At 36.9% G+C, this 24,178-nt stretch overlaps 2 protein-coding genes across 3 annotated transcripts in view; both read right to left on the reverse strand.

The window, feature by feature from the left end:
- Positions 1 to 471: 471 nt before the first annotated feature.
- On the reverse strand, positions 472 to 4,757 carry LOC118268626 (probable cyclin-dependent serine/threonine-protein kinase DDB_G0292550). The gene is made up of 7 exons (XM_035583181.2): positions 4,453 to 4,757; positions 4,106 to 4,310; positions 3,775 to 3,848; positions 3,353 to 3,442; positions 2,972 to 3,085; positions 2,395 to 2,520; positions 472 to 2,266 (listed from the first exon to the last, which is right to left on the reverse strand). Exons 1-7 carry the CDS (start codon positions 4,621 to 4,623, stop codon positions 524 to 526), a joined length of 2,523 nt encoding a protein of 840 aa, XP_035439074.1. The 5' UTR covers positions 4,624 to 4,757; the 3' UTR covers positions 472 to 523.
- A 153-nt stretch (positions 4,758 to 4,910) lies between these two features.
- LOC118268493 (uncharacterized) overlaps positions 4,911 to 24,178 on the reverse strand; it is a 129,438-nt gene continuing 110,170 nt past the window's right edge. For both annotated transcript variants that reach the window (XM_050706540.1, XM_035583015.2), the window contains exons 3-15: positions 18,110 to 18,231; positions 14,170 to 14,982; positions 13,957 to 14,097; positions 13,678 to 13,802; positions 13,459 to 13,587; positions 12,914 to 13,082; positions 12,523 to 12,686; positions 11,928 to 12,095; positions 11,247 to 11,449; positions 10,558 to 10,723; positions 9,601 to 9,734; positions 9,221 to 9,338; positions 4,911 to 9,133 (exon numbers count right to left, since the gene is read on the reverse strand). In XM_050706540.1, coding sequence (XP_050562497.1) covers positions 7,511 to 9,133; positions 9,221 to 9,338; positions 9,601 to 9,734; positions 10,558 to 10,723; positions 11,247 to 11,449; positions 11,928 to 12,095; positions 12,523 to 12,686; positions 12,914 to 13,082; positions 13,459 to 13,587; positions 13,678 to 13,802; positions 13,957 to 14,097; positions 14,170 to 14,982; positions 18,110 to 18,231 — 4,075 coding nt within the window. In that variant the 3' untranslated portion in view covers positions 4,911 to 7,510. The remainder of the gene's footprint in view (positions 9,134 to 9,220; positions 9,339 to 9,600; positions 9,735 to 10,557; positions 10,724 to 11,246; positions 11,450 to 11,927; positions 12,096 to 12,522; positions 12,687 to 12,913; positions 13,083 to 13,458; positions 13,588 to 13,677; positions 13,803 to 13,956; positions 14,098 to 14,169; positions 14,983 to 18,109; positions 18,232 to 24,178) is intronic.

Here is a 24,178-nt window from a genome sequence, read left to right on the forward strand (position 1 = left end):
CTGGTACATTATCATAAACTCGAATGTCTACAATATTTCCTACCCACACTTAAACATACCATCATACTTCTTGCTAGTCCTAGTAATTCTGAACAATATATTTTTGAGTTGCATTGCAAATAATTTAGAGGTTCCGGCCTCAGAGGTCCCTGGGCTCCCCTTTGTGTGGAGTTCCCCGATTATTTCGCGGAATGGGCCCATTAACCTAAAAAATATTTTGATGACTTACTAGCTAGTAGCTACTCGGGAGCGGGGTTTTAGGGGCGAGTTTTCACCCACTGCTTGGCTGCTATTGATTGTGTTGTGATGTTTTTAACCCTTATAACCTTCGTTTATAAATGGACGGACTATCCACCATACAATAATTATTTAATTCGAACCAGTGGTTCGGCGATTCTTGCGTTCAAACAAACTTCTGCTTAGTATTATTAAGTACATTTACGTAAGGATAATACAAAAACTAAGTATGAGTAGGATTTAACTGTTTAATTAACATTACAATACATTACAATTTTACATTTTGTCACAATTTCTTGTATTTTACCTTACGTTTTAAACACTTGGCATCTACATTATCTAGTAAATCAACATCAATAGAGTTTTTCCTCTTCAATAAACTCCCCTCTTCCGTTGGTTGCACCTGTTTTAGAGGAAGCAGTCCCACTGCGTACGGTATATTATTCTCTAACGTGGGACTTATTTTGTCATCATTTGCATTGGGTTGTTCATTTTCCTTATTAAGATCATCGTTTTCATTAATCATATCTGTCCATTGCCCACTTTCGACGTTTACTGGGCCGGTGAGATCTATCACAGATTCTTGATACCGGGACTCTGATGCCATCGTATCAATTTGACTTTCATTGCTCGCTCTATGCTCGTTACGTACAGTATCCTCATTATCTTCGTGCGTCTTCTTACTAATGTCTAAATTATCCCATTGCAACCCACTCGACGTTATTGTTGCTGATATATCTCCATTACTGTTCTTTGAAGTATTTAAATCTTTCATGTTGTCAGAGTCATTGTCAAATACATTAGACACATTCAGGGTGTTTACGTTGAAATCCTGAACGTTAGAATCTGGATTGGAATTTAAATTATCTTGATCATCTTTAGAAGAATTATGTTTTTGTGCCATGTTCATTTTGTTTTCAATGTTCATTAAATCTTTTATTATTTCATCTCTCTCTTGAGCTCGTTGATCGAGTTGTGCGCTGTCTTCGTAGTTATTTTGGTCATCGTCATTACGCTTCGGTGTCGACATAAGACAATCGAGTGCATCTTCTTTAAAAACTGCACTTTGTGGAAGTTGTAGTCCGAAATCGTAACAGTCTTCGTTCCTTCTCAGATCTTCTGGGTTAAGAGGATTATACTGTTGACTTAAGTTTGAACTCAAATGTGAAGTTTTGGTATCAAGCAATGAAATACTGAAGTTCGTATCTAAGGAAGTACTGGCTGGACATAGTTGTTCAATGACTCTTGCGTCGTGTAGCTGCTGGTCTTCGTAATATTTCTTTACATCATCGCTCATAGACTTTGTGAAAAATTGCATATCGCCATCGATGCAGGAGAAATCATGTGCATTCACATGGTCTATAGAATTATTATTTTCTTGTAGGCGTGGGTCCAGCACCACGTAGTTTTGTTGTTCTTCAAAGGATTCCAAGTTATCGGGTAGTATAGCGTTGAGACTATTAATGGTATCCTCGGTGCGATTATACTGGGACGAATCCTTATCGTAATCAGAGTTTGAGCCGTAACCTTTGTTGCCAAGTAGCATTTCTCCTCTCTCTATAGATTTGGATAGATCATCTATGCTCTTAATTTCACTGGGATCAGCTACTTTTTCAATAATATTGGGTTGTTCTATAACTTCGTATTGTATTTCACTGCTTTGTACCATGTCAAGTAGTACTTGTTCATTCACGTTTATGTAGGAGCCATCACCAGACTCAAAGAGAATTGGCAGATCGGTAGGCAAGCCGGCGTTTTTCAAGGCGTTAACATATTGTGACATGGCCGTACTAATGCCAGTCGTGGACGATTCAGCTGAGCTAATGGGGTTATTGTTAGAATAACTTGTGATGGTTTCATTTCCTATGGAGTGCTCTTTGTTATATGAGATGGTGGGATCGAGGACGTTGGACGAAACGGTCTGGTCCATGTACATGAGGTCGTTGTCAATGTTCATGTAATTGGTGGAGGTCTCTGGGCCACAGATGCTGTTGACGGCTTGAGAGAGTGTCACTCTGTCCATGTAGTCCTAAACAATCAAAATGTGAATGTCAATAATTATTATTACATACTCAACTTACTGAACGAAATATATTATCTTTAAATAAATGGGTGATGTTTAGAGTACCTACGTAAGTTTTAACCAGTTTTCAATACCTGCATATGTCTAGTTTGCAAGTGTTTCAGCTGGTGAATTGCCTTGCGGGAGTCTTGCTCTCGCCGTAGAAGTGCCCGCTCAGCTGCTCGGCCTAGAGAGCCAGTTCCCTCCCAGGCTCCTGGTCTCTGGATGTGGAAAATACAGCATATAGAATACTTTTAACATAACAACATTTTTTTCTAAACACTCTTAGAAGAAAAATTGTTGAACTACCTAGGTATATTCAATGAGATTTTGATACATACCTACTCACATACCTACAATCTGTTCACATATCTACTAACAGGGCTTTTTTTTTTGAGGGGGAAAATCATCCAATGACTTTTCTCGCCCTGGAGGGAGTGTCAGACACTTACTGACTAAAAACCACCCCGTTCCTACTCCTACTTTTCGAACCGGAGCCCCGGTAAACCCGCTAGGTAGTCCACAGCTCCGGATCACTAACAGAGCTTAGGGTGGCATAAAGAACCCCTAACACTAACAACGTTGGTAAAAATACGAACGTGTGTGTTATAAATCTCATGTTTAACCGACTGTGTTACAAGACCGTTCATGTTTTTATGGTGGTATACTTACTCTGACACTGGGCCTGCCACGCCGCGGTTTGATAGCTCTGGGCGCGTCCGGATAGTCCACTGTGGTAGTGCTCCCACCATTTTCAATGTCAAAGGGAATGCGGACTACCATGTCCTGGAATGGTGTAGGCAGATGTTAACTACGATCTCAAATAAATCGCACTACCTCATAAATGTGAAAGTTTGTTTGTTTGGATGTTTGTCCATCAATTACGCTGAAACTACTGAATGGATTTGACTGAAGTGATATTGATACGGGGTATCATTATCTCATCATTTCAACCACAACAAGACCCTGAATATAGGAATCCCCCAGTGACTTCAAGATTGTGATCATAAGATATGCACTTTTTGTTTGTAGAATTGTATTTATTGAACAAACCTTATTCATTCTAACGAGATTGTCGACTGGCTGGCCGGTGCTGGTTGCTGGGGCGAGCTGGGACGGCTGCTGCGTCTTATTGTCGCTCTCCTATTATATCGATTTTATTAAAAAATATTTTTGGTCACATTATGTGCTAAGTATAAGACATCTAGATGGTCAAGCGAAACATTGCCCTTGCTGGGCATGTAGGTCTATCAATAGGTGCCCAGATCCCAACAAATACCTACTAGGTGTTACATACTTAATTAAAAGTAAATGCGAAAGTAGATAAAGCATGAAATTTCGCAATTATCTAGTCTAGGTAGGTATGGTTGAGAGTACCTACGGAAAAGGATATGGGCACGGATGTGACCTACTTTTTTACCGCAGGAAAAAGAAAATTAGAAATAAACTAAGGAATAATCAAGTATATGTAGTACCTGAGAATGTAAATCAATAAGCGATTGTGGAGGTCTGTTTATCACCACAGGCGGTGTGAAGACTGGCATTTCACCTAAAATTATGCAAGGAAGTGTTATTTACGTACATTATCAATTAACACATACTTATTTACCACTACTTAATTACCTACCTACCAATTACAATATAGCAACTAACACTAAGATATTTAAGGAAGATTTCCACCTATCATTCTGTTAGAAAAAATAAAAATTAGCTACTTGTTCTAAGAGCTTCAATCAGTTTGTTTTAGTCCCTAACCCATTTATTTATTTAATTGAATAGATTCCGTTAATGCAATTAAGTACTTACTGTTATTAGCAATGCCCAGACCTTCTTTAGTGACTTTCGAAAGACCTTTAATCTTTAAAAACTGTGCTGCTGATACCAGTTCATCTAAGTTCTCTTCAAGGCATTGAGTTTTTCCACAATACATGAATTCTACTAAACATTTTAAAACACTGAAGCGCATTTTTAATATAATTAAAGGTTCTCCTGTTTGCTTTTGCAACACCTCCTAAAATATTGAGAGATATTTAAATATTAAATGTATTTTTTTTTCTTGTCACTTTGGCGGCAATTTGGATTCTGGAGACAGTAAATTAATAAAAGAAAATGGTAGCACATAAAGTAATTAATTATAAAGCAAATTTTTATACCTGAAAATAAGCACTGCTTGCAGCAAGTACAGCTTTATGCACGCGCAAAGTATGAGAGCTGCACATTAATGTCATATCGACTAACGATTGCATTTGCAACAAAATACCAAATCTCGACATTAGATGTTCGGAATAATCTTCATAGTGGAGACTATATCGTATTGGAGCCATTTCTAATAACACCTATACGCTTTGAATTACACTCATAGAAAATCATCAAAATATCTTTTTGATGAAAAATGACAAGTTTTTGATAGGTTAAACAAAAGACAGCTGAAAAAATAATTGCTAAGTTTTTAAAAATGAATATAGAACTTAAATAAATGCCTGTAGAAAAAGAGGTTCTAATTTCAGATTTGAAAATTAAAAAATTTCGTCGTTGTCTATTAAATTAGGCAGAATAAAGTAAGGATTAACTTTAAAATGTATCAGGTACCTAACTAAATAATAAACAGTTGTATTGTTGGAGTCTTTTTAATCCATTAAAAATGCAGAAAAAAATAGTAAAATGTTAGAAAATGAATTTATTACAAATTTGTATTCATAATGGATAATTTAAATAATGTTCACGGTAAATAAGAAGTTATCCTAAATTAATAGTTTGCAATATAATAACTTAGGTACAGTCAGAGATAAGATAAGATAAGATAAGATAGATTGTAATAAACGTAGGTACATCACAGACTAATTAAGTACTCAAACAATTTTAATTGTAGGTATTAGGTATTATGATTCTTATTACAACTTTGCCACTTTTGTTACAATCAGGTCATTATAATTATTAAAGTAGTTAAATTATAAAACAATCACCATAACACACTGGAAAAACAAATAAAAACTTAGAATAGGTTTGAAATTTGGAATGTAATTAGGAATGTAATGATTTGTTCATAAGGCACTTGGAACAAATACAGTGAGATTGTAGTCAGATGCGTAAATATCAGATAACATCACAAAGTTCTGTATTATAAGTAACGTAAAGATAGTTAATTAGAATACAATTTGTCATTATGGGAAGTTTACCAACTATAAAACCATTAAATAGAAGTATAGATTCTAGTCACATTTAATTATATAATATCAAATTCACAATTAACATGTACTTAAATCGAACTTTTTACTAAGGAAGAGTTAATAGACTTAGACAAGATAAAACAAACTCACTCAAGACGAATAGATTCTTATATAGGCATGGATAACTGCGAATATATAGGCGTAAGCTTCAGGTAATAACCCAGCAGATGTGGCCAGTTGCTTATCCTATCTTCACATTATCCACATAAGTATTTTTATAAAATACAAATTTGTAACATTTCCAATACCTTAGGATCTTCTTAGAAATCAGTTCCTATACAATACAATAGCTTTTACGTTTTACCCTTACCTCCCTACGTCGAAGCTCATAAACGCTGTGCCACAGCCGCAAAGCTTTCGCACGACTCACGAAAATACTGGAACACATTTTGATTAATATCTGAGATAGAAATAAAACCAGCTATCATATATACAAGATCCATGCACTTTTTCTGCACCAAATATAATAAAGTACATGTCTTTATCAACATAATAAGGGTTTTGCTGGGTCAGATATGGAATCTACCTGATAAGTCGTTGTAATGTGTAAAGTGAAACTTTAATAGCTCAACATATTATTGAATTGCAATAAAACAGTGAATACAAATCAGGTGATAGAAAAGAAGTCTTCATAATCTCTCTTTTCAAACAAATGTTGTTTCACTAATTTTTGCAACTATTTATGATAAAGTTTCGGTTAAATAATATGGCAATATTCAGACCTATTATTTCATCCTAATATTATTTAACACGTGCAACATTCTTTGGATAAAATAATCATAGACAAAATTAATTTATCACAACACCTAATTTAGGCGGGAACTTAAAAAAATCAATTTTGTACCTAACAACTAGACAGCATTATACAATTATTACAATATTTCAAAGAGTTATTAATTACTTACATTATGCACTACAATATTGTCATACTAATACATGAATTAACAAAATTACATTCCATCCCAGATATTGCAGAACAAAAAGTGTAAAGAAAGTTACAGCCATGAGTTCGCTTACGTACGAGTCTGTTAGTAATTAGTTCCACTAAATCCAATACGTATAGAAAAATATTTTTATTAATTAAATCATTTTACGTTCGTTTTATTGTTTTATACAACAGGTTTTCATAGGATTCTATCACGTTCAGGTGAAGAAAATAAAAAAGGCGATATATATGTAGTTATACGAGTAATTTAAAGTAATATTTTTCATTTACTATGTATTTTTTGTTCACAGATGCAATTTCGAATAGTATAGCAAATAGAACCCTATGTCAGCCTTGATTAATAAATTATAATTAATTTGTATCCTTGATTAACAATATGGTATGGGTACAGGCAAATTTCCTTAATAAGTATAACTATAAAGTTGACAGATTGACTTGCTAATTGACAGCTATATAAATGGAATCAAATTGAAAAAAAATAAAATTTGTACACAAGTAGGTAGATATAAAATAATAATAAAAGAAATTATGTAAAGTAATTAAATAATCTTATATGAACACTTTACATAGGTTTGAGTAAATTTGTACAATACATAGCATGTAGAAAAAATAGAGATTCATTTTATAGAGATCGTTCAGTGAAACTAGATCATTGCCAGTTGTAAGTACTACTACGCCATATTTACGTATACATAGACAAAATTATAAAAGTTAGAAATAAAGATCAAATGGCGTATTAAATACTGTCCCTAAATATTAACTTAAATGTACTTGTTGTTCTGAAGAGTATTATTATTTACGTGTGTACTTATTATTGTACCTATTGTGTGTTTATGTACGGTGACGGAGACAAACTGAGCAATGGTCTGTTTCAGTGGCAGGTTACATTAGTACTAATATTAAAAGCAAATTACAATATTTACACCAGCCGACAATAGTACATCTTGCGAATAGGTATCTAATATACACGTTAACTGTTTGTTCATATTTTAAATAACCACTTATGGTTACAATACGCTTATGAGTCCCCAGTAATACTTAATTATCAATTATCTTTAAAAACTCCTCGGGGGAGATGTGGACGTCTTCGGGGGGCGATGTGTCCGTCGCGTTAGGCACGGTGTTTTTCAGTTCACCGAATGTGTATGTCGTTCGTTTCTTATTCCTAGAGTTGGAGACGCGGGGCCCGGCCGGCAGCGACGCCTCGCAGTCGAGGCTGGCTCGCTTGTTCCAGCAGAACGCCTGCCGCGGCTCCGCCCCAGCCGACATCGGCATCGCCAACTGCACTCGAGATTTACACAATTCATTATCACTTAACTGTCGTTTTAACTTATCTTTCCCCACGACCAGCTGGAAGCCCCTCAGGCCACTGTCACCGTGTGATTTGGCCAACTCAGCTTCACTAAGCTGTCTCTTAAGTTTTGAAGACTCAGTCGGACTGGACCGCGCTGGCTTATCGACTAGACTGTTCTGACGTGAAGTTTTGCTTCCTCCGTGTCTAGAATTCGAACTGTGTTTGAGTAGCGCGCTGTCGTGTCGGCTACTTCCCGATGAACTACTTGTATTCGTATTACACGTGTTCGCATCGTTGGCGTTGTTTCGTCGTAGCGATTCGATAACGTTGTAGAAGTGTTCCAGCTCAGAAGTGCTGCTGTTTCTGGATCTGCTTAAATTGTTTGTACTATGTCTATGTGGGCGGATTTGAGCTCTAGGTAAATGGCCATAGCTGCTTTGTCGAGCTATACCAACACCGGCACTGTTTTGTCGCCGCGGCATGCTGCAACTCTTAGGAACGAAAGCGTCTTGTGTCAACATCACATTTTCATAAACGTGAGCGTTTTCGCCATCTTCTTGTGTTATAAGATTCTGGCGGCTTTCAGTGGTTTCTTTCTTTTGGCCTACGGAATTACTCTTTTTATGTCCATTATTAACTTTGACATCTGGTATTTTTTTCGTTAGCTTACAGTCACTGGCACTTCGAGGTAGTAAATTAGCATAATCATGGGTTTTGTTTTCTTGACTTTGTAACTTTTCTAACTTTGGAGCACTAGCAGTTGCAGCGGTGTCTGCAATTCTCATGGAGTTAGAAGGTTTGGGTGCTTTACTGGATGGACTGGCCTTCGCGACGTCTGCAGGAGCTTGTTGTGGCACCACTTCGTGTCGTTTCCTGTCCACGTCGGGCTTCGACGATTTGTCTAGGACGACTTTTGTTTTATCACTCTTACATATTTTCACACTGAACCTAAATGGAGGTTTGAACACGACTTGCAGCCTTGCTTTCTCGCCGGACAACAAGTTGGTGGCGCTCTTGGACGGTCTGGTTTTCCTCGAACCCTTCTGTACTTGTCGGTGTGTTCTCTCAGTGAGACCTAGAGGTATAGATTTGGATTTAGGTATGGCAGTGGGCTGCGGTGAACTTAGCAGCCATCTTTGCACCTTACTCAAAGCTTCGGTGTCTTTGATTGGCGAGGAGGGGTGTTTCTGCATGGAGCTGTAGTCTATGATTTCTTTCTTCATTTTGGACTTTCGTTTCTTGACTTTACCTTTGTGTTTGGAAAGTATAACATGTTTGGGGGATTTGCCTTCGGCATTTGTGACGATCACTGTGTTTTCTTTCGCTACTTTAGGAACATCTTCTAACTTTGCTTGACTATTCGGCTTCTGTAAAGAAATAAAGTATAAGCATTTAATACTTGGTCGGGTTTATATTTTAAGATCTGCACTAGTTTCACTAAATATCTAACTTACCCTCTTCTTATTGGCACTGTGCATCGGAGAAGCTTTATCTCCTGACTTCTTGTGATCTTTCTTGTTGCGGTAAGCTCGGGTTCGAAGAGCTACTTTCTTCTTAAGAGGTAGTTTCGACCTGGAAAGTAATGAGCAGAAAGTGTTAATTTTAGTTATAGTTACTTTAATCCGCAATGGAAAATGTCCCACACATCTTTCGCTTCATCAACAGTCATCAGTCTTTTCATGCATGCTCGTCGGTTAAAGCTACTTTTAAGCTTTTTTAATATATCGCCAATCTGGTCGCTATATGTCCGTTATATAAGTATAATTTAAGTATATTATATATAATTTAGTATTTCAAATGAATAATCAACTCAAAGTATAATGTTAAAGGTTACCTGACAGCGGTGTGAACGATCAGCCCCTGGTCAGCAGCGTCAGGCAGGCGGACGGTTTCAGTGGTGGAGGAGTGGATGATGGTCACAGACTTCAGTTTCTTGCCGTGGCGGCCTAAGAAACGCGTACTTGCCACCTAAAAGTAGGTGAGTAAGTTAAAACATTGAGATTGTAGATTATTTAAGTATGTGTATGTATATTTTTGTTGACTTTTAGCATACATATTCAAACTGCTTATATTACGTTTATAGAAAAGAAAAATACAGTTAGCTAGCTCAAATAGGTTAAAGATGAATAGAGGGGGATGGTATAGAGGATTCAATTTTTATACCAAATGAATTAAATCTACAATAACACGAGCAAAACTTTATGATGTAGAGTAAAATTAATGATTATGAACTAATCATTTTGTGATCTAGCCAGAATAAACAGTATTACTAGCCCAGTACTTGTAAATAGTTAGTCATATACCTTCCCGAGGAGTTTTACCTAAGTTAGACACTAACATTTAGTGTCTATTTCTATCTCAACGTCAAGGGTTTTGCAGCATCGCTAAATAAAACCAATTACGTTAATATGTTTCTCTATAAAATATGAAAATAATGGATTTCCCAGTTGAGAGTTTGAGTCACTAGTAGGAGTATTGATATAATATTTCAGTTCAAATTGTGAAGTGGACTTCTATCGGTAGCTCCATATTACGAACTCTTAATAATTTAGGCAAGGGATAAAGAAACTTCTGTATTTCTTGAATTAAGGTACCTTATTAAAATCTGACGATTACCTTAGAAGAGTTTCAAATACAGGGGATCTTAGATATCCTTTTTATGTTGTATAGTAGAACGTACTTAAAATTTATTTTCACAGCGAAACGGAGGTACCGTTTCGCTTGAGAGACAAAGACAATACAAAAAACATATAGGTGAATGAGAAAAAGAGTAGGTATACGAAGAACTTACCAAGAGCGCGATGACTGCGAGCAATATGAGTAGTACCGCGTACCAGTGCTTGAGCACCCACCGCTTGAAGCCGGCGATACTTTCGTCCGACAGCAGCAGCTTGCGCAGCGTCGCCAGCGGGCCTGACGGGTCCACCTCGCGGCAGCGTTGGAACACGTCACAGTACCTGCAAAAATAAAACATTACTTTTAAACTCGAACACATTAAAGTTATCCCAAACAGTTCTCTTTTGTGCCTTTAGGCTTAAGTCATTCTGTCTCCTGCATTAAATTCACTGAGGGAAGTGGAAACTATCGTTTTCTTTTTCTTCTCCTCTAATAATAAAATGATTTATTTCGTTGCGGGATCAAAGTCATTCATTACCCTGGGACGCGCCGGACTTCAGTGTTCCGGTGTTTTCATGGTTGTATCTACTGTAGATCCTAGCTTACAAGAATTGCTGCAGTTTGGGAGGTTGTGGCGAACAGTGCAGTGCGACGGTTATGTAACCATATTGTTAGTATTTAAAGTCTACAATTTTGCTTCAACTGGATCGTCGTCATAATTATTTGTTGACTAACGAAGTTCCCTTGACGATTTCTTCAGTTAATTTATAAACACAAAAGACCAGTATACGGAAACAAGAGGACGGTAAGGCGCATTCTTCAATGGCAATGGAGAAAAATTAAAAGGTAGGTTTCTAAGCTCACCCGTTATAGTCGTTGCAGGGCGTGCCAGGCTTCGCGTACATATCAGGTACGTCATACGGCGCAGTGTTCCATTCGAAGGAGGACATGCAGACGCCGCCCGGCTTGCGGCAGCACAGCTCACACGCTGACCTCGGGTCGTCTTTCCGAGGTGCGCACTGACATGACTCCAGTCCATACGCAAGGCAGATGGATCCCGTGCATTCCTGTAAGAAAAATACAGATGTAGGTAAATACAAACTTGTTTTAGTTCAGGGTTTATTGATAAGGGATAAAAAACATGTGGTTTATAGTAGTAAATACCCACTTATGTATTATATACAGTATGTTCTACCGTTCCTGTTAACCCGCAATAGTATAGCATCCATACATGCTAAAAAATATTACCATAAAAATAAACAATTTTATATTTTCAAATACTAAAATATGCACGATCATCAAAATGATACGTAAAAGAAACACTCTGTGCACGCGTAGTTGAAGGAAGGCAACGTTGCAATTTATTGCTTATTTTTCTATGCTGATATTTTTATTTTAATCTATTAATGATATAGATTAACGAGTTTAAAGGAACGCTCTCTGTTAGTTAACATACTGTAGATTCATATTTTTGTGTAATTATCTTTAGTGGACGCGCGTAATCAAGGTAGAAAATGTGACTTATAAATTTTTTCTTAAACTTACTCCCATATAACAGACGAGTTCCTTATCGCACCGCGTCCTATTGGGCTTGTGTCGGCTGGCGGGGCAGTTGGCACGCTTGCCGTCGCAGAAGGCGGCGTCACGACACCCATTGTCAGACCGACACTTGTCACCGAACTTCAGCGTACACGACGCTGTGCAGCATGGACCCTGAAATATTGACGAAAAAAAAATGTCAGACTTAAGAAAACTCTACCAAAAATTCCGATGTGAACATAGAAAAAAAAATCCAATAATTGGGCAACTCGGAATCGAATCGAACAAAAAATTGGTAAATCATTACTCCATTACAGGTGAAAAGCTACAAAAAAGGAGCGCCCTCTTTAAGTTAAGTTGTTAATGCCCAGGCTTGGTCTCCACTTCATAATACTAATTTCATGTTGAGACAAATGTTCTTAATTATGTACCTAATATCTAAATGTACACATGACGAATGCAATAAATAATTTTAGTTTGAGTTTAGTTACGTCTACTGTAAGTTGACGAGATATTTCTTGGGGTTTCTTACATAATTTGGACCTTTGAATCATGAATAATTAAATATTTTATTTTTAGGTAGCTACTCATTCTAACGTACCTGACTAGGGCTGCACACACTATGTTCGGTGAGGGTACACGGCTTGTAGTGCGGCCTCGCGGCTTGAGGGCGGCAGCACACATCGGTGCACTCTGACGCCCATCCACAGTCGCATTCCTCTCCTTCTTCCACCACGCCGTTACCGCAAATCGCTGGCTGAGGCTCTGTTAACATTTTGGAGTGGTGTTATATAAAAAATATGACTACAGGCTGAATCTAGCCCCCACCTGAAGAAAGGGCTGAATAAAGTATTTTTTACACCCTAAAAATATGTTTGAGCTTGGGAAAAGTAATGGAAATCACCAATTATAACGAACATAGTTCCAGACTCTATGCTCCTATTGGAAAATTCACTTGGGTCGAATGAAAATGAAAATATATAATATCTTACCAGTAAAGCATCCCTTAGGTGACCTAGCTTTGTTGTTGAGCACTGGGTCGATAGCTCTGAGAGAGCACGGTGAGAATTTGTTATTGTTTTTCCTATCGCCACTGGTTGCTCGCGCGAACATTATGTAGTTGCCGTCCTCACCGAAAGGGGTGCACACCTCAGGGTCGTGCTGCAAGTTGTCAATTAAAACATGAGATTAAAAAAAAACGTTCCCCCACTTTAAGCTTTTTTCCTGTACCGTGGGTGCGTTTATAAACGTACAAGAACACATGCTCTTGATACCTAGATCCGAAACAACAATTTGTGGATCACACAAAGAGTTGCTCCGTGCGGAAATCGACACGTTGCGCAGCAGCCGCCAAAGTGCCGTTGCGATTCGCGAATCGATTCAAAGTCGCGAATCGTGTGTGTAAAAGAAGCACAGATTTTCAATTCTATTTCCAAATGAAAAGGTCGAAAGTCTATCAAAACATGTTATGCCTGTCTTCTAGGGGTAGACAGTGATAATATCGCGTCAAGATAATACATAAATAATTGGTACGTACCGGTGATCCGAAGTTGTGTCCGATCTCGTGTGCGAGCGTGACGTGGCTGACAGCCGGCGGCACGTGCTTGCCGTAGTTCAGTAGCGTCACTATACCCGTGTTCAGCGATTTCATGCTACCACGATAATGCTAACAAAAGGAAGACATATTAATTAAACGAATATTACGTAAATCCTCTGTAGAACAAGTTTAAACAATGGATAGCAAGTAGTTGCTTACCCCATTTTTCTCGCAAACACCACCGGCATTTTTCAAATCACCAGTCCAAGCCAGTCCAAGAGTACCCATTTCAAAATCTCGGTACGTAAACATGTACGCCAAACAGAATGCATCGTAGTCTTCCTCTAAAATAAAAGAAATGATTTCTTTTTATAAAATAAAGTCTTCCGTTTTAAAACTGACTAATTTATAACCATAATAGCTTAACTTTATCCAATAGTCCCCCAGAGACCCGACCACTTTGAAGGTGTAATTGAATATTGATGAAAAAAGGCAAACCTGAGAAAAGCTCCAAATATTTTTCTACTCCGTAGTTGTTAGGAAACCTATACGCAGGATCTTTCAATGCGTCTAATGTGTGGACCTTTATTCTTTTGATCATAAACGTGATGTTGTCTGGCTTTCCATCCTGATTGAAGTCTGCAAACAAGTTTTCATAAGTAAGGAAAATGTAATTATGAAACTAGATGTTTGAATAAAGCTGCAAATTACCTGTCACTTTGTATATTGCGTTAACTTTCTGAACGTGTCGCGTCATGACTTCGATACACGCCTCCTCGGAGCCGTATCGTTGGTAGAACATATGATCGGCCTGCAAGTATACGAGGCACGTAGTTTTCCTCGGATCTACTGTCGCTCTTTTGTTCACATGTCGACCGTCGTCACTCGCGTTAGCCGACAACACAGTGTACCCTACTGGCTCCTTTTTGACTATATCCTTATTAACAGCTACAACTCCTGCTTTCGTTTTTATCACTTCAACGTGCGTCTTTGGCTTTGGTCTCGATTCTTCCGAATCGAGTCGCACCTTAGTTATGAGGTTACTTTTATCGATTTTGGTTTTAGGTTTTCTAGTGCTTAACTTATCAACCGGCTCATTGTTGCTAGTGTATGGAAAGTCTAAGTCTAAAGGTAATTCTGGATTCTTCTTTGGCTCGTCGTCTTGCATTTCATCTTCAGGGAGCCATCGTTTTTTTCGTCTATGTATTTCGCTTCGGAGATCTTCAGTAAAATTGGTTAAAGGTGAGTCTTTTACGTTTCGTTGATCGGCAGAGCTAAATAATTCAACTTCTTGACCTAAAGTTCTTTTCATATGGAGTAGATGTGATGCGCACGGTGCCCCTTCATTCGTATCATGTGGGTGCTCGACATCTGACCTTCGGTATACAACGCTGTGCATAGAGGGATGGTCTATGTTATATCGAGATATCGGTTCCACATAATACTCTTCTGTAGGAGTCCAAATTGTTCCATCGAATAGACCCTCCGCTGTGATGACGCCATAGACGTGAGACAATTCATCATCTGTAACAAAAAGTTGTTATGTAATTCTTTCACTTAATTCATATACATAGCTGGAATAGTTGAAATAAATAGAGACTTAATACAAAGACTTCAGTATTTCAAAATAAAGCTTTGAAATACAAACAACTTGGGGACGCTCAAATAAATGGCAGACGATATTTTATGCAAACTAATTCGAGGTGCAAAGAGCCTCGGGACTCTGAATGAATTAAAATCACAACTTGCAGTCGCAGTAGGGGAGGGATTGAAACCGCTCATAAATAACGGTAATTACTGCTCTCACCTACACTCCATTCCTCCTCCATTCATTTTCTGGCAACGGATAATAGACAAAAATTGGTTTGTAAAACAACCGCGTAATATTTTAATGGACCAGATAACATCATGAGAGTTTGTTTTGAGGTATTCAGAGTTGGTGTTGCATCATCAAGATGTTTGTATAATGGTGGTTCTACAGAAGCCACCTGCCCTAATTCTTATGAGGTTTTGATCTTTGTTCCAGAATTGCGAACAAAGGGCGAATAATTTAAAAGCAAAGAATTTTAATAATTGGATAACATTTTTGAAAGCTTGTGATTTATGAGGCTTAACTTTTTGTATTGGTAATTTGTTTTTGTTATTACGGCTGACCTTTCTACGTAAATATTATGGATTTCTAACGGAGATATTACTCAGAAAGACGAATTTACGAGAAACATACTTCATTAAACTTATGAAGTAATTTGTTCAAAATTCACTTTGTCTCCAGCGTTCCAGATGGGTCGCAGTACATAATTTCCTTTTATTAAGTTATTCACAGAATGTAGAAGTTTGTTGGGCTCATGTTTAATTGGTTGTTTCAAAGACTTGGGAAATAAGTGAAGGGTTGGAGTATGTTTTAAGTACTTATCTACTCAACTAAATTATATTTTAATTAAAGCAAAACTGAAGTTATGGCCGACTGGTTTGTTTTATGCCCTATTGTTTAATGGCCTTCAATAGTTTGTTTAAAATGTCTAAATTACTTTACCACTTCCATGATGTAAGTAATTGAATAAGTAAAGAAGAACAAACTTCTAAAAACAACAGTTAATTGCCGAGTACGAGTTTCAGTTAACGGAATACTGTAACGCTAATTTGTAAAGTCATAAAAGACAAAGTCATTTTAACAGGACTTTCGCTTGTAATTAAAAGAAACCTCGTACAAAGGAGTAATCCGTTTAAGGAAAACAATTTAATTCCGCTGCCCGCCGAACAATTAATGTTGGCCGCGAGTAAAAACGAATATTTCGAAGTTCAATGGTGGAAATTTACAAATCATCTCGTTTGTCCGATGTGTTTTTGTGAGGACTTTGGTCAAGTGACATTTATGTATGCAGTATACAGAAGCATGTATACAGAAGCTTCCAGGAATACTGTAAAGACCACTAAATGTTTTAAATAATTGATGAGCAAAATGCATAATACATGTGTATGCAGTAATGTTAGAATAATAATTTATCCACACAAATACTGTGTGATTGACCTCTACATTCTACAAAGGTACTCGTACGTCAGAAAGTTTATTCTCCCGAGAACACCGTACACCTAATAGGTGATAAATGACACGAGATATAGGTTGTCGAGATCTAATCTAGATGCCCATTCTCATAAATCATGAAGGTACTTAGCATCGGTTGAGCCACCTAAATACCTCCCCTGCTATGCTATGCTAACGATCCAATATAGGTACGTATAAATTGCCCCAACAAGCCCGGGCATGTCTATGGAATTCGGTAAAGTATTAAGAGCAAACAGCCCTATCCGACATCATGTATTAGGTGGCTGTATGAATTGGCACAAATGAGTCAATTTGCACGTGACTGCCTTTGCTACAGTTCCTCATTGTTTAGGGCTGACGACTGGTTATTAAAATTTTCATGATATTTCAAATTGTATTAAAACTCTCGATTCCTTAATAGACTTTATGCAAATGAGTTTTTAATGACACTTATTTTAGAACGAATACAATGTCTAGAAACGCACCAAAGCTTTAAAAAGCGGGGTAATGAAATTTGCTATAAAGATAAAATGTCGCGGACTCTGTTATTTTAATTAAAGCTTTTAAATTAATTACATTATGAACTATCCTTTTAGAAGTTAAAATAAATGACGTAATTTTTCTTGTAATAAAATATAGCGTCAATTCAACATGATAGCATTGTTTGTCGTGAGTACCGGCAACCCTGCACAGACATCTCTCTTGGCTAAGACCCGGGATTACATCACTAATGCTTATCTGATGCCGCGGCTAGATTATGTGATGTTTTATTGTGTTCATCGCAACAGCTCTGTGTGTTTAACGCGGCAATTACTTTGGTTCCCCAACCGTTATTGTAATATTGAATTCGTATTTTAATTACTGGATCTGACGCTAACTTTAACAGCAATAATAGTTGATATTTAGTAATAGACCATTAGATTTAATTATGCTGTTGGCGCAACGTGTAGTCAATTGATACGACCTGGATATTCATCAATATTAAAAGGTTTTTAGTTAGTAGGTAACTCAAGCTATACAATGGTTCTCTGGCGAAATTAAATTACGATGAAGTCCTTATATTTATGTAATAATGCTGACCTCATCTGAATTACAGTTAATGGGCCGTATAAACCTTTAATATAAAATATCGCTCGGGCCCTCAATTTTACGTTGAACAGGTTACATCATATTAGGAGTAACTCAGGCTAGGCTGAAGTTCGAGCTATAAATTAAAACACATATCTCATATCTAACGTTCATTTTGTAGAAAAAGTAAAGGAACATTTCTTTTGGGGTAAAGGAATTTTATAAAAAGATATAGGCTGGAAATTATGGCAGGCTTTGGTGTAAACTTTTGACGCGATAAGGCTGTTCAAGTGAGTTAAATGCTGATAAGACTACCGTTGAAAGAGTGCCTGCAAATCGTGAGTCTTAGTTGATTTAACAGTAATGTATATTTTATTTAAGTTCGGTCTGGCTAGTCATATCAGGGCCCACGAGAGGATATAGCTTATATAAGGTTGTCGTTACCGAAATCGGTGAGGAGGACTATACATTTTATTTATACTACTTACTAAATCAATAGTCTGCCTAATGTTTAAATAATATTTAATGAAACTTGCTTACCTTCCAGCTTCCCAGAGTAAACTTTGGCAGGGTTAAAGTCCACTTGTCCGGCTGTGGAATGGAACTGGACGCCGTCTGCGAACACTGAGCTGGGGTCTGGTCTGAGAACCAACTTGAACTCCCTGCAACATAGGAAAACATTGCTTAGTTATTGCATTTAACAACAGGTAACTTTACAACTAAAATCAAATTGATTACTTTTTGTCTTTTGACACTAACGATAATTTTCTATGATTTTGTATCTATGATATAGTGTATTGTGACAACATAATATTTGTGAATCAATGCTATTTAAAAAATATAAATTAGACGAAGGAGATGAAACAGAGTGGTTTTTAGTCAGTAAGAGTCTGAAACTCGGTGAGAGGCGTCATTTGATGATTTCCCCCCCGAATTAAACAAAAGTAATTTTACCAACATTTAAAATTATTTTATTATATTGTAGATTGTAACATTTAAAGTTAATTTTAATTAGTTATTCTTTAATACGACATTGTATAATACAGCATTACGCTACACATTACACAGCACTGAGCAGTAACTCTGGGCGTTAACACAAAAGTGCTCTTCATCGTGACAGCATTAAGCGTACGAAGGTGAAGTGTGTAAAGTTTCGCTGTTTCACGTAATACGTCCAAACTCGTATTATGTTCATACGGCACGTACACTAATTATGATTTAATGCTATTCACGCGAGTTCAAACTGTTCGTATTAAAATGTAGAGCACCAGTGTAATGGCTAATAAATCAGACGCATAACTCTGATATACTGGTGGGCCTCGTGCCCTTCTAATGTTTTAGTTGAGTAACTTTTATTTAAGGTACGTTTTAATAATACGAAGGTAATAACGCATTCTCGAACGTATCAGACGTTAGGGTTATTATAATGTTTGTACCCGAGCTTGAATTTTAATGACATACAAACCTGTCTTGGATTCGCGTCGAAAATAAATTTCCGGACTGAAATAATGTTAGTTGTTGGACGAGGATGCGACAGTTTAATAGATTTTCAGTTTTCGTGACGTGACATATTCATATTCTGGGGACAACCTCTGATGTGTATGCCTTAATGAATGTTGTTGCAGGGCGATTTAACCGTTTAACTACTACTATATCTCATATCGAATAAAGTAGAAAGAAAGATTAACATTTATTTCACATGCTAAAAATAAGAGACTAGAGTAATAGAGTAGAGCTTAGAGTACTAGGGTGGTTTTCGGAAAAAAACAAAATGTTAACGGCGTCATTATCCTCAAGCAAAAGTTAATAATTCTACCGATTGAAACCCAGAATTTGGTTTCAATATATTAAGCTGTGTCACTGCTCACAACCAATCCAATAAAAATAAGGATAATAACGCGGGAAAGTTTTTTGAAAAATCACCCACTAATAGGCTGTAGTAGTACATGGATACCAGGCTATATGGTGTGGGTACGCACTAAAGGACATGTCCCAAGTCGAAATGGGCACCAGTGCAGCAAGCGCAAAACTGGACTAACGCACGTTCTGTTTCAATTAGATCTAAGTTTCATATTGAGGATGACTTTCCATACAACTGTCTAGCTTATTTTCATAGAATAAATAACAACGACGAATAATCTTATAATGCCGAGAAGATTAAGACTGAAGGATTTGTTAAACAATTCCCTAAGGAGTCGCGAGTTGCTTTGACAAGTTACCGCAATAGCAATTCTCGTGCTCGCACTCGTAACATGACTCCGAATACAATAACGTCTCATGATAGTATTGTTATCTCACAAAGAAAGACACTCCAAATATATTTATTCTTAGTGAATACGACATGAAACATTTATTTGTAAGACTCAAGCGATTTAGCTCCAATTTGTAAGTGAACAAAAATAAAATAACTTTCTTTTATTTACCTCATTCTATTTTTAACCGACCTCTTAAAAATAAAGTTCTCAATTCGGATGGTATATTTAATTTTCTATGTACCTATGTACATTGTACACCAATTACGTGTAGGTTTATGGATGCACCGACTTCCTATCAGAAGGTAAGGAGTACAATGACAACCAACTTTCGATGTACTATTGAATTGGCGTTTAGCTAGTACCTGTATTATAAAAGATACACAGCATTCATTAATTAAAACCAGATGAGCGATGAATGAACAGTGTAATATCGTATTCTCCGTTGAAGTCAACAGTCGAGCTATGATCACAATCAAAGTGAATTCCATTACTATTTACGAGGTAGATTCAAGATGTAGGACGTTTTGTAACTCAATAAAATTTTCACAATTCCCCCAGATTGGACGTCAGAAGCGGCACTAACGAGCGGTATCTAATGATGTTAGACGAATAGACGGTCGGATGTCTCCCTTGTTTGTCTGATCTAACTTCGTTATAGGAAAACTTGCTCTGATTTCCAACAAAACAGATGAAGTGTCTCCTCTTGACGACGGATCGAAGGTGTAATCGCGCCGGTGTGGGTGATCATTATTTTCAGCACGATTTCTCCCCGTACGCGGTGACACGAGGAATTCCAAGCGACATGCGGTATTAGTATTATAAGGCGCGCGGTTGTTGCTGGAGCGCTGTTTCACAACCACAACAATGTCTTATTGAAATTAGACATTCAATTCAAGATTACAACAAAAGTTATAAACGATTCTTCAACATAAACGGTGCCGTAAATTATTGAATTATTCAAATTAATTGGTTAGTTTAATTATACCATTTGAAATGAAATAGACGATAAGGAAGTAAATGTTCCTAACTCAATTTAAAATAACGTTTAATCCTTACAGTAACGTAAGTTTCAACTTAGCTGACGCAAAAAATCTCAGCTTGAAAGTTTAAGTACCCGAGCAATTACCCTCTTCGTAATTAAACAGATATTTATTTAAAGGCTAGTTAGTATAGTATGGAAAATGGCTAACGAGGCATAAAAATAACTTTTTCATTACGAAATTGACTGAGTGCGTCCGAATTTCGCCAGGTCTATTGTTTACCAACCGGATTTCTAACTTGATTAACGAATTAATTACCTGAGTAATTCCATTGGTTCCGCGAAGTAAATTTGAAATAGTCTCAAGAGTAATATTTAACTCCGACTTGAGTAAATATTAATAAGTCGACAACTTATATTTGCTGGGGTTTAGGGACTTAGTACCGTAACGAGATTACTGCGGCGGGTTATTGAGTTGCTGGCGGCACTCGCTTCCACTCCATAAAGTAATACATTATTTAATTGTGTGCCGGTGTATATTCTGATGGAGTAGAACCTGCTCATATATAGTCTAAATATAACAAAGTGATTGTTAGTAATAACAATGTAATCGCTCAAAGAAACTTGCCACTTTGTGCCAGAAAGAGAAAATTTCTTATTCTGAATTCGATCCACATCTGCATGCAATCTGTAAACGTAACTCACAAGCCAGAGACACCTTCATTATGTAACAGAGTAATAAATGTAATAACTCTGGTAAACATTGTTGTAATATTTTAGAATCTTAATTTGTTGTCTGACAACGTCTGAGAAAATGAAGTAAAATTCTTCGCGATTTTACGTGTTCAGAAGCCAAACAGAGTCGACAATGATTAATAAACAGGGCGTTTAAGTCAAAACAAAGTGACAGCAAAAATTCTGCCTTAACTTTTATTAAGAAGTTGGTGTACATCAGCGCTCGTCCATCCCTATTTTCAGAGGGTAGATCAGACCTGAAAACTCTGTAAGAAGTTATTAGCGAAGGCAATTTCCAGAAGCCATTACTCATTTCTGGTAACAAACAGGCTTGGAGGCGGCCTGGAGGCTTCCTCGCAGTGTAATTGTGGAAACCCGAGCTCGGGAATATTAAGTGACGACGTCACGGGGAAGTGGTTTCACGTACGTTCACGGCAGTAATTGAACTGAAGCCTAATCTTGTCTTCTCAAAATAGGTTCTATGTAACACGCAGCGTATTATTACAGGTCCCTGAATTTAGATGAAATGTGCCAAGAGGCGTGCGTAAATAGCGTTACTTCTACTTATTAATTTTGTTTTGCTTCCACCTGACCTTTGAAAATGTGTTGAACTTTGAAAATATTCTGCGCTAAAAGCATCAAAAATATTACGTTTATATTCACATTTTTCACACATATCATACGTAACAGTGCGCAGATATAAAAAGCGCTAACAGTAAAAAGTAGCGCATAGACAAGGATTCATCAATTTGTAAGAAAGAAAAGTTTTATTGTCTTTTGTCTAATGAAAAGTTCTTGGGATTGTTCAGACTTTCGGTTCGGTCAATACCTCGTTTTAGAAACACAATTAAACTTGTGGGTCACTTCGACAGGTTTTCTTTCCGAATAGGGTACCTAATTAATCTTTGGTTTTTACTTTTTACAAAAAGGAAACATTGGAAATAAAAAACAGATTGGCCAAAATTAAGTTTGTAGGGAAATTAATGTTACATCTGATCTCATAAGGCTGATAGTATATTTTACAGTATAGGCTATAGAGTAGACTGTGCTTAAAACTGCAAAAATGTAATAACAATATTTATATACCTGCAGTATAATAGCACACATTTGTTTTGTATTTCTACAGTGTACGCTGGGTTTACATAGAGATGGAAACTTGAACAGTCAGTAATGAATATGTTTTATAGTTGTTTAATAACTAAAGCTTTTAGGTAATTGTTTTATACATATTTTTATTATATTTTGTTATAAATGATAATGAAAGTAATTATAGTGTAAGGACTTAATGTCACATTTCTTACCCGAGTGGTGCTTATTTGGGTCTAATATCGGCCATGATATTGTTACAATATTTATTTTGGGAAAGCGTGTAATTAATTAATTTCGGAAACTTACTAAACTATGATTCGAATAATCCACAAACAAACCGGGTCTCGTTATAAAAGTTAGGTGGAATAAAACGTCCGCGGGGGCTGTTCATTTCTATATTAAAATTTTAATAGGACTCAGAATCCAGGGCTTTTGAGATTAGATGGCGGTGTGCGTTACGTTGCGCAGGTTTACCCGCCATGATGGAGGTACGCTCGATGACATAGCGCTTACCTTCACAAAAAATAATATTTATAGCCAATTTTCCCAGATCTGTTTTTAATTAAGTAGGTATTGAATTTTTATGAAAACAAACTGACATTGTTATTATTGCTTTAGATAAAATTTCTTTTTGTATTGGTATAATCGAAAAATTATATATATGTAGATCATAGTAGCAGTTTGCCTCTATACATAGGCAGCTAACAGCGTCAATTGTATAAAACCTGGCTATTACCATTTGCTTTGATATGGAGCTCACATTTCACTGTTGAGTGCTGTGCCGTACCAGCTCGTACACTTGGCCAGGCCGCAAATCACATGGTCTTCAGCTTTATGTACCATTTAGTGCCGCCCTGCGGAGCCGGCCACGGTACGTTTATTTCCGCTCTATAACACTCTGTTACACTATTAATTCCTAACTCACTCCAGTTGTTCGTAAACATTAAGCCTGGATAATATTGTTTAATCGTAGCCAATAACCATTCATTGTGCACGAACGTTTAATGTAGTTTTTATCTATAAATCTACATTTGGGAAATTGATTTGGGTACTTAAGGCATAAATAAGTACATTCAGTAGATCAATCTACGAAGTGTACCTATTTATATCGGCCTTATTAATAAAAGATTTTTGTGGTTCACAACATTTATCTTACTTAATTTCAATTAAATTCCTAGGCTGTATTTATCTTTATAAATACATAAATAAGTACCTAGGCTTCAAAGTGGGACAATGACAAAAAAAAAAACGAAATAAATTATTTATGAACAGTGCACATTGGACAACCAAACACATTAGGCTTTATCACAAACGCGAAAAATACCTCGTGTCTACGCATAGTTACATAGTACCGCGAAGTTGCGAAAAAGTGGTACAATTCATTAACCGTACGGTTCGGGCGGCGCGGCACTGTGTGTAAATCCAGTTGTTAAACAAGTCACGTACTATTGTCAACAGTTAAATAGTAAATTTTGCTGTGGTGTGTCCACGGCTGTCGCATTTCATGTCGGCACACAATACGCAGTGTTGCGTTCGTATTAACATATTAAA

The sequence above is a fragment of the Spodoptera frugiperda genome, chromosome 29 (genome assembly GCF_023101765.2).
Source record: "Spodoptera frugiperda isolate SF20-4 chromosome 29, AGI-APGP_CSIRO_Sfru_2.0, whole genome shotgun sequence".
Lineage (NCBI taxonomy): Eukaryota > Metazoa > Arthropoda > Insecta > Lepidoptera > Noctuidae > Spodoptera > Spodoptera frugiperda.